Source organism: Ischnura elegans, chromosome 9 (assembly GCF_921293095.1).
Source record: "Ischnura elegans chromosome 9, ioIscEleg1.1, whole genome shotgun sequence".
Taxonomy (NCBI): domain Eukaryota; kingdom Metazoa; phylum Arthropoda; class Insecta; order Odonata; family Coenagrionidae; genus Ischnura; species Ischnura elegans.
Window position 1 is genome coordinate 7,689,352 of NC_060254.1, and position 12,006 is coordinate 7,701,357.

Sequence of the window (12,006 nt, forward strand, 5' to 3'; positions counted from 1 at the left end):
GTAACCTCTAATTAGTATGGAAGTCAATGGTTCGACTTTCGTACAAGTTTTCGGGAACGCATTGTGTACGAAAGTCGGGGACCGCCTGTATATTAGTAAATTCAAAGTTACAATTTTCTACAAATACTTCTATTTCACTTCACAGCTGGTTTCAACACATTTTGCACGATCCTCAGTTGATTCCTTCTCAATACATTTTGCTTAAATACTCTGGAGGGGAAATAAGTAGGGGAAGAGACTGAGGCGGAAGTGAGGGGGAGTTGATTGGGGGGAGAATAAAAGTCACATGGGACCCCAACACAATGGTCCGCGATTCTCCCCATCCACTCACCGTGTGCTATGTTATTTGGAGCAGGGGCGCAGCCAGGAATTAAGGCTAGGGGGGGGGGGGGGGGGTTTTAGGTGCAACTAATATCAGGGTGTGTTGGGGTATGGAATACTAACCAGTATAAGCGGCTGGGTGCGAGATTAATAAATTGCAGAATGTTAGGATAAACGGTTCAAATTGGTGATTTTTACGGCTTTCTGAGGGATATCTTATTAATCCTTACACTATTCTATTAGTAATATCAATCCAATTAAGTAAAATGGATTTAACTTACAAATTCCTGAGCTCTGGGGGGGGGGGGGTTTGTAGGTACTTGTAGTGCTATCATGTGGCTCATCGATGTAGCCTCGGCATGACATGTTTTTACGGTTGTGTATTGGAATACATCTTGTACTGCTCAAAACTGTTTCATCTAAGGTTCACCATACTTAATTAGTTTATTAAGGGGGGGGGGGGGGGTTTATCCCTTAAAAACCCCCCCCCCCCTCGCTGCGCCACTGATTTGGAGTACAAATGCGACCAGCAGCTGAGGTAATTTCTGCCATGAGGAAAGGGTGTGGAAGGAAGAGTGGGAAGAAACCCAGTGTCGGCATTAGCCTGCTATAAACGAAAGGCACCAAGGGGACCCCGGCTTAACGTCCCATCCGACGGACGGAGTGTTGCACTTGAAATGTCCTCCACACAACGCTCAAGCAGGAATCAGGCAGTCTGAAAATTCTCTACATTTGAACCAGAGTCCACGGGAAGCCATAACACTACTAGCCACCACACCACCCAGATCCCTCCCTCGACACTCACGACTCCCTCAGTCTCTTCCCCGACTCATTTCCCCTCCAGAGCATTTAAACAAAATGTTTTGAGAAGAAGTCAACTGACGATCATACAAAATGTATCGAAACCGGCCGTGAAGTGAAACTGAAGTATTGGTGGAAAGGTGCCTGTAAGTTTCAATTTTCTATTTTAAAAATCCACCAGATAAAGCCTGAAACAATTCTCTAAATAAGAGAATGTAATTGCTCAAATGAAAAAAAGAGATCCTCCTTTTTCCTCAGGGTGGCAGTGGCCATGATTATTTCATGTTGGGTGTCAGCGTTAGCGCTATCAACTGTGCCCGCATACTGGAACCGATGGAATACAGCAACAGCATGTGAACTAGACGAGGTAATTTGAACAATGTTCCACATTTCATTCCCCTTAGGCATTTGAAAACATGGTCTGAATTAAATCCTATAAATACTGGCTGTTGAAATTATTCATTCATCAGACGAGGAATATCCCAATCAATCATTGTTTTATTAGATTCCTTAAAATCTGAGAAAATATTTAACTAATACTGGCATCACATAATGAAAAATTATACTCATCAAACTCGGCATTAACTGGCAATGACGCCTATCTGGACACATCAGGAATATATTCAGTCGAGCATTTTTAACTTAGTGAACTCAACCATAATGTGAATGGAAAAAGATAAGTAACAAGTTGCAAAAGCCAAGTGAGTGGGTCAAACTGGATGTGCAATTAAAACAAGGGTGGAGGATTGTGAGGAGTACTATACTCCACCTCCACCTATACTCCATTTATCCCTTCCCCAATTCCTAGCCATCCCCCACCCAACTCCAAAACAAATGTATACATTAGCTCGCATCATGTGCATTTCCAACTTATAAATTACATAGTTTACAGAAACCTGGGTCAGTAAATTAACTTCTGGGGGCCACAAAAAATTTTTTCTGCCATTATTTTCCACATTGCAAGAGGTTACACAAGTAAATTTATGCCATAATTCACTTGTATAATGTAACTTTAGCATAAAATTGCCAGCATAGACCCAATCCAAATAAATAATACCAAATTAATAATTAATAGTACTGATGAAATGCATGCTTGTTCCCTTCAAACAGATATTCACACCTCAGTACATCACTTGTGTCATCCCACCACTGTTCAGCACTGTCATGGTGGCCCTCACCATTCTCTACTGGCGGATTAGCAAAGAGGCCCGAGCCAAGCTGAGCACGTTCCTGGGGGCAGACGGGAAAGGCCCCCCGTGGAGAAGATGCCAGAGCGGAAAAACCTACTGTCATTTCCCCTCATTCAATGACAATCCGAAGACGGAAAAGAGCAAAATCCAGACTGCACAACGTAATCCCAACACAACAGAAGGCAACAACTCTACTCAGCCGTCAAGCCAGCTGACATCAAGTGGGCTCCCATCACAGCAATGTATTACACTGGGTCAAGACTTGCAACAAACAGGATGTAACTCAACAGCTATTGAGGGAAATTTGGCCAACTATAAGATCGAGGGAAGAGAGGAATATAATGAGAATGTAAGTAACTTCCATATCTTGTATAAAATTGAAGAGGAAAGTGACATAGCAGATGACGAGGAAAATTTGAATTCTATTTCTTCAGACACTACTCAGACATCAAATGAAAATCACCAAATATTGAATCATGAACAAATCATTCAATCACAACATAAAGGAGATATCCCATTGGATAGTTTCCAAGAAAAACCACTGGTGGAGCAAATATCTGAAACATGCAACACTATCCCACACAAGTTCTCTGAATCTTTCCCAAAAAGTAAGAGTATAGAAGATCAAACATTACCACCTGGTGATGATGTTTCAAAGAATCATGCATACAATGACGAAAAGTATGAACTAAAAAATTCTCCATTTTCTAAATCAGAAAAAGGAAATTCTTTTGACATCAGCAAATGTCGAAACAAATGCATATCAAAAGCTATTAAAAATCTTAAGGGCCACTTTCATGCTGTGCATGTATGTACCAATGTGAAGAGTTTGCCTAATTACTGCAATGCTTCTGCAGCACATAATCCCTGGAGTAATTCTTGCAATATCAACAACAATCAAATGGCAGATAAGGAGGAGCATACTTCCCCAAATTTGACAGATGTGTCCGAACACCCAAATATTGTTTCTCAAAAATCACAACAAAATTGCCACGGCACTAACGGAGCAATGTCCCTGGACCAAAGAGTAGAGGGATACTACGACCCCAAGGATGCACCTGAAATGCGGGTGAATGATTACCAGGAAAGTCTCAAATCACAAGAAATAATTTTGAGCGTAAATGCCTTGAAGTTGACAAATGAAAGTCCAACTGACAACTCGGATGATGCAAAAGAGGAGAATGAAAACGTGATAACTGTCAGTGCATCATATAACAATAATAACGAAAATGAACTAAATGATCTATCAATAGGTTTCAATTTAAGATCAAGACTGAATGTAGAAGGGATGATGGAAAAATCAACTACACACGATGGAGACTTCAAAATCCATAATATACAGAACATAGAACCCACAAAGGACGGTGACAACTTAGAGGAAGGATCAAGCAAAAAGCCAAGCAGCCACGATTTGCCATCACTTTCTCCGGTGCAAAAAGATAAAATTGAACATTATCCATCCGTAAAGAGGAGATCATCATCTTGCACCTCTCAAGATGACCCACGTGGCAGCACTTGGAACATTCGATTCCCATCCCTCACAAGTGCCGGAACAACAGTCCGTCCCCTTTCTAAGAGCACCATTGTAGTCCTGCTGGTCCTTGGATCATTTTTACTTCTATGGCTACCGTACATTATAGTCTGTGCTCTATTGGTTAACGGCTACCACCTCCCATATAATATTTACAGGGCAACATTTTCCCTTGCCATGTCAAACTCTGGCCTGAATCCCATCATTTACGGTTGGAAGAACGCCGAATTAAAAAGAGTATTCCTAAGATTCATTTTGAAAAAGTGGCAAGCTTGTCGAAGAAAATACATGAGGGAAGAACAGATGGAAGATCCAGAGATGGACTCGTGCAACTTTACAGATGCATCATTTGGTTCCCAAAATCATTATTAGACGGGGAAACTATTTAGCATCTCAATATAATAACTAATGAAATTAACATGAAATTAAGATAAAATGTAAACTAAAAATGTCTCTCCCAAAAGTGCTATAAATTAAACATAAATAGTGACCATGATATTTGATTTTCAACAGCAGTCAACATATGAAACAATAGCAAGATGATTAAAATGACTAATCTCATTAGATATACACGAAATAAGTTTATAATTCCTAGAATTTTAAAAATGACTGTAGTGGTCAGTACTATGTGGAACTCTATAATAATATATATATTGAGAAGAATTTTGCAAAGTTCAATTACTTTTCTGTAAACCTAGAATTTTATACTAGTAGTAAAATGTATGTAGTATTTCAGATATAAATTTATTAAACAAAACTTAAATTCATAGAGGAAATTGTTTCTATTTATTTTCTTACAGCTGTACCTTTACTTCTAAACAGAACAGTCTTGAAAATACTATAATAGAATTGAAACAAGATTGAGAAGCAATCAAATACTAAAACAATTACAGTTAAACAACATGTCCAATTTTATGATGCAGAAGGGCATTAGGATACTAAACTCTGCTCATCATCTATGTTAAGAGTATTTCCTAAATCTATGTACACCTCAGAGCATTGCTAGTTGCACCCTCGGAATCTATTGTTGTGGACGGTTCGAGTGTAAGGGTGACCTGAAGAGGTATTATCATAAAATTATTCTTGCCAGAAAGTATACTTTCATTTCTAATTACACCACTAATTGAAAACAGTGGATCTTGTGATTCAATGAATAAGTAAAGTTTCAGTTGGGTGAAATTTTTCATTCAAAACATGCGATAAAATCTGATTTTCATAATATTTGGAAATGGTGCTATTTGAGATATCGTTTTTATCTACAATCCTTCCATATTGTAAGCATCATAAATACATCCCAATTAATGGGAGTTTTTTAACGCTGCTCATGAAATGATGCTCTTATTCGTAATTTACTTCAAACCAAAATCCAAAATAACTTTAATACAGTGGAACCTCGTTAAAGCGAGTACGGGCTATAGCGACACCCCCGCTATTACGAGAGATAGCCGATGCACCTTCATTTGACCCTATAATAAGCGTGTTAAAAAATTCGTTTTTACGAGACCCTTTCGGCGTTGGCTCTCGCCATAGCGAGGGTTTCACCGCCGGAAGACTTTCATCAAGACTCCTTAACCTCTGTAATTGCTAGCGATCTGTTAGAAATGAAGTTAATGGAGTGCTCAGTCTTAAATTTATGTGGTAAACTGTCGTTCGATAAATATAATGATTGACGAAACAATGCTTTGCACGATTTTTTATTCAGTGCGGTGCTTATAAATTGTTTGAATAGTCAGTCGTTATTTGAGTAAGGAAATTTAGTGATGCAAAAAAACATCGCCTTTCGTCTGGATTTAGGCTTACGTTTATCGGATAGATGTTTATCTGTCGCCGCACCACTCCTGTTCCTGTGTATCTGTTCGCAACAGGTATATTGGCTATTATTTGCTCCACCTCCGGTAAAACGACAATTCGCTATAGCGAGTGTTTATTAGTGTACCGTGGGGTGTCGTTATATCGAGGTTGCACTGTATCTCGTTTGTATTTTAAGTTACTGCACAATCCTGTACTCTGAATAAAGTTAGGCCAATCTGTATATCTGTAGTTTCATCATTAGAACTATTTACTATATAGTAAATGGGAAGAATAGGTATCCAGCATTGGCTTATCTTAGTTTTATTGGCGGCACTAGAGCTAACAGGGTTATCAACTCAATGGGGAACTTGCATGATTTTTTTTTATTTCATAGGGGGTTAGAAAATTATTTTCTGAATACAGCAAAGAACACCGCATGTAAATCTGAGTTTTCCTTCGCGAGTTATTTAATGATAAATATAACGAATTTTAAAGCGCGGGAAAAACTCCCTCACCCCCCAAGCCACTGCCGACGAAGCCTCGATGACGTCAAAGGTGCCTAAACATCACGCGAAGCTATTGTTGTGATTGTTTGTAATAGTTGCCAGCAGTTGTGAGAGCTTCGTTTGTTAGACGTGTTGATTATTTTATATTTAAAGATAAATATCCGACGATAGAGGCTTGGAAGCCCTCGTATTTTGCATTATTTATAATATTAATATCTGAGTAAGGGCATAAAATATAAAACTGGAGCAGTTAAACCAAAAATTTGATAATACCTAAATAACATCGTTGTAGGAGTCTGAGCCACGGCCATTGGAAGGGGGATACGTTAATTGTAAGTTGATGTTATCGACGGCATATCATTCATTTAAGTATGTAATTAGAACGATTTTGATGTTTACTGATGTCCGCTTAGCTTTTATATACAATAACTTCGTCCGTTTATTCGTAGGTACCGGAGAATTCGTCGTTTAGGACTCTCTGTGCTTGTATTATGGGGTGAATTCCAGTCAATGCAACTTTTGCTCGCTGATTGGAGACATCTAGGAACATTTTTGTGCCAAAATAGTGTTATTTTTAACGTGACATCTCCCGTTAAGCTACTGCTAATAATCACAGTGCCAGTGGTTGTAATGCACAAAGTTTGACAAGGTTGAAAAATATCGGCCAAGAGTTATCAGTGTTCCATCGTGGTTGAATTGTAAAAAGTGCTATTACGCTATCGATAAATGTCTAAAAGTGGTGTAAAAATTGTCAGTGGCGTGCTAATCTCCGTTGTTCACCGTAGATATGACATTTCACGATCACGCTATTGAAATAAAAACTGGGTGTGAAGTTTGTTATTCCATTATTTCAACGAATAGTAGTGAGAAATGTCACTTGTGTGGGCTAATTTAAGGGTTTAAATCAGTGAATAAATAGTTGTATTCATCATAACGAGTTCTGTTATTGTAAGTTGTACGTGATGAATATAAGAATGTGATAGTGACATCCAGTTTTTGATAAGAGTATTTGCCTATTTCCCATTATATTTTTATGGTATATGCTAGTATATTGTTTATGGATTTACCTATATCATTGAAATAGGTTGTAGCTTGTGTGTGTTGGGAGCGGAACCGATTCGCGATCTCACATGTGGATTGTGTGCAGACTGTTTTGCTGTGAATTCGTACCGTAGGACGGATACGACTACCTTCTCCGTTAATCCGGCGTTGCCAAATTCAACAGCACAGCTTACTCTAATGTCAACAGCACATCTTACGATCGTTATCCTCCAGTATTACAAGTTTCTTTTACAACTCGATTTGCCGCCGACGTATAGCAATAATTTGTCTTAACAAATTCCATGAGGGTCGTAGCATCAATTTTTGGTGTCCTAAAAAAAGGCTGGTGTCCTAACACCCCATGCCACACGCCTTTTAGGCGGCTTGCGGGGTATTATGTTGACGTAGATGAATTTCAGGTGTACTATTCGAACGAGTGGCAACGTTATCATCCATTTTTCTGATAACCAAAACACACGAAGTGAAACGCTTGTACTTCATCATCCCGATGCCGCATTATTAATATCCCAAGTAATAATCTAGGCACAATAGCAATAGGAAAACTTGCCCAAGAATAACAGAACAAAATAAAGTGACGATGAGCGGCTAAATACTCCCTCAAAATAAATTTTACACCATGCGCTCAGCGTATTTCCCTACTCCCTACGGTTGTTTAGGCACCTATGACGTCACGCCTGGCCTCGGCAACGCTCGGGTGTCTTCGCGCAGTGGTCGGCTCAGAGAAATTTTTCTCGATTTTAAATGCAATTTTTTTATTTCTTTTGATGTTGAATGGAGAAACTGAAGGTATTTTTGCGACCTAATGTATCCATTTGACTTATTCAAAATAGTTTTTAGAGCAATCTACGACCCATGCAAGTTCCTCATTAAAAAAATGCCTTCCTTACTTGTGATGCTATTTCATGTATTGTTGCTGTCACAGTTGACATAAACTCATGGATTTTCACAAGGGAATTTCCCAATTCTTTTCTAAATCTTCTTTTCAAAAGTTATTCTTAGTTTTCAGTGTGGTTTTTCTTATTATGATAGACACTCACCAACAATTATGAGGCATGAATAATACAACGATCACAATGTATGTACTTACCTCAATTCCTGTCACGCCCAAGGCAGTTTCAAGATTGGGGGTCATTCTGAATGGAACCTTCTCTGGAACCCTCAGCGTGCGACCTTTCTCAAAACAGACATTGTAGTCTATATGAACAACCTGAAATATTAAAAAAACATATATTCACCAAAGAATGACTCAAATAGTATGTATTTCAAAATGAAATTCCTGAGCAGGACACAGCACCCCCACTCAACCAGTTGTTATTGTCATTTTTTTGGGATTCATTGCTTGCATTGAGGTTTAAAACTAATGCACAAAGCATGAAACCAGTAACTTTGTATGCGGTCACATGTACCGGTGCCAAATTATATACACCAAGTATTAAAATTTGCCTTGTTGTACACTTAAAACTTATACCATCACCAAGGAATTTTGTGGAAGTGCAGACTAAACCCATGAACACATTTACCTGTACCTCAAACATGAAGATTTACCCTTCAAGAAAATACAACAGTAAACTTTTGATACTTGAGATATAAGAAAAATGTTGAAAAGGTCTATGCTATATTTCAAAATGATAGTACTAAATTATAAATGAGCAACGCATCACAAAAAAGACATTCATTATGCATCCTCTTAAACCTACAATGGAAAAAAGATAAAATTTGCCATTTGAAGCATTGCATTTGTAATATTACCATTAAATACTTTGCAGCATCAATAATCAGAAATACTTGAAGAGGCTAACATAAAATGAATTGATGCTAACATTGTTATTTACACAAACACGTTATCACGCATGCATTCACAATCACAAATACAGTAGAACCTCGCTTATGAAACTTTCAGCGGGAAACCAAAAAAAGTTTCATAAGTGAGGAAGTTTCATATGTGAGGTTTTTCAGTATTTAGCATGAAATCCTTTCCTATAGGGGCTGGTTTGTTTCCAGGATGCAATTACTCATTTGGAGGCAAGAAATTGATGCCTAATGGTCTTATTTTCTCAAAAGTAACACCCCAGATGATGTGTTACTTTAAGAGAAACATAATTTTACATTCCTGAACAACATTACCCACGGTTGAACGTCCAGCATTTCTGGTACTAAGCTGCAAGGCTATCATACTGGAGAGATTTCGGAATGATGACACTAAATGTTCACAAAGAAGCCAATTTTTTAAAAAAGTTGACTCATCAAAAGCAGTTTTCAGGAAATTCATTTTACCACCTATAGGCAAACCCCAGATTGGAGATTAAAGAAATGAAATACCAGAGGAAAGTCATCCAAATTAACCCCGTCATTAGGGAGCAAAATTTCACTAATGCATCACAAAGGCTTCACACTCTATGGACCCGGGTTAATGGCAGAGGCAGAAAGTTTTCAGAGATGGCTCTATCCCTGCTTGAGAGTAGCGTGAACGGAACTTCCAGTGCAGCACACTGTCCGGCAGATTGGACAGTAAGCCCTGGTTAAGCCTATTGTTACAACCTGGCTAATTCCATCACAGGGTTTCTATACTCCCTCTCTTACCTCATGGCACAAATGACCCCCGCTGTCGGTTTTCTCCCTCTAAATACCATGCCATAGATAATATGGAGCACCTGGCAGTGACGTAATTATGGTTGGGGGATGAGGGCATAGATCCCTCTCCAAAGCCTCAGAGAAATTTAAAAAAATTTAAAACACAAGTCTAGCTTTGATAAACAGCAACTGCATCTACTTAAAGTTAAATTTTATGTGCCAAAATTATGTAGAACATATTTACAGGCATGCCATTTTTTAAAATTTTACGGGAATCCCCATTGCCTCGGACGGGGCGGGGTGGGGGGGGGGGTGAAGCCGCCCCCCAGGTACTACCTTCACTCCCAAAGCATATTCCTAGTTACGCCACTGGTACCCGGGATATTCCGTGAGTAAATTCACTTTTCCGGTGCTTAGAAAACTTTTAAGTGAGCATTTGAAATAATCGCGCAACTGCTGTCAGTGATGAATGGACAAAAATAGATTAAGAGCCCGGAAAAATCTCCCCTCTCAATAATGTTTACGCACTAAAAAAGAATTTTCCCATGACATTTTAGCAATAATAGATTGAATCTACCAGGTATAGCTTCTCTGCCGGCATTCTTCCGCGAATTCAGCGCCGGGAACTTCGACTCACAAGCCGTGTGACTCATCTTCACGTAATATTTTGCTTCCCCATATCTGAAAACAACACCAAGACTGTTTTTGTACTTCGAATGGTTATAAGTCATTCCTGAGTCGAAAGGAACTGCCTTATCTCTCGCGTTTTGAATTTGACTTCAATGATTACGTTACTACTAACGACGCGAGTTATTCTCCGAGGGCATTCGTACTAACTCTCGTTCAGTTAAAAAACAAACGCTTGCCACCGGGCAGACTCAAGCTAATAGCTACTGAAGGTCCACCTTCGTTTCATTTAAATCCACTGAGATACATGTTGGGTCAGTTTTGATCTGCGCGCCGCGTAAGCAACTTTCCTCCGGCTCAATTCGTCCCGCGGATGAGGGATTAGCCCGCGGAATGAGACCACGCATGCTGTTTTTGCCATTGTGTTGAATCACCATCGACTTACGTCCATACTACCAATACAATAATCTTTTTTGGATGACCTTGGAAGCCAAAATTTTGGTACGCGAGGATTTTTAACGGCTCATTTATGTGTTATTTCGCCGGGCGACGGGAAGCATAACCTTGGAAAATTCTAGACAATCTTCCGTTAGAGATAGATATTCCGGATTAACGATCATCTAATGCAGTTAGAAAGAATATCTAATAAACAGCATCGCTCATTATTAAAACTTATTATTCTTCATTGACATATCTATGTAATGAGAGCATACTACCCCCGCTCCTGTGACAAATCGGCGCGCGTACCGCAATCTTCTCGTAGAGCAGTTCTCTGACAAGTCGTACAAGTGAGGTATTTTATCACATTGGACTAGAAAAATACGTTTCATAACCGAGGTCGTCGTATAGGTGAAGAGTTTCATAACTGAGGTTGGAAATACATGGGCTCATATGGGGTTATCCACCAGACCAAAAAAAATCGGCGTATAAGTGAGGTCATCTAATAATTGAGGGTCGTATAACCGAGGTTCTACTGTAAGTGGGTTAAATCCTGGCTAGGTCCAATGAATTTTTCCAAGGCAAATCAGTACCACTATTCTGTCCATTCTAATTCTGTAATTTTTATCCTTGTTTTTGCTCTTAATCGTTTCCTTATGATAGCTTAATTAAACAACGACAGTAATTATTTTCATAGGTTTATTATGAAAACTGCTATAATAATACATTAAGATATCCCAAAAGTGATTGGAATCATAAAATTACTCCATTTAATGCAATGCCAAATGTGATCAATAAAATTCTTCATACTGGGTTTACCATAAATTATTTTGGTACTGATGCAGATGGTACCGATGGCTTTGGTTCTGATTCTGGTTCCTAGCTCAAGAACTGGTGGAGTCAAGAACCATCTGTAATTTTGTTCACAATGAATATCTTCCTTATCATTCACTAATTACAGTAAAACCCAGTTAAGAAGTGTATAAATAGAGGCTTTTCCAATTAGAAAAAATAATTCCACAAGTCCCACTACGATTAACAATTGATGCCTTTGCTTTGATTTCCTTATCAATAATTTTTCTGACCTAAGAAGTTCCTGACCCTCAAAGACCTTAGATACACTAGTCATGGAGGCTGCTCATGTGCTCCACTGGGTAATCTCCTCGAT

At 38.8% G+C, this 12,006-nt stretch overlaps 1 protein-coding gene across 1 annotated transcript in view; it reads right to left on the reverse strand.

The window, feature by feature from the left end:
* LOC124166025 (serine/threonine-protein kinase SMG1) overlaps positions 1-12,006 on the reverse strand; it is a 120,262-nt gene that overhangs the window by 52,342 nt on the left and 55,914 nt on the right. The window contains exon 38 of the mRNA XM_046543600.1: positions 8,290-8,409. Coding sequence (XP_046399556.1) covers positions 8,290-8,409 — 120 coding nt within the window. The remainder of the gene's footprint in view (positions 1-8,289; positions 8,410-12,006) is intronic.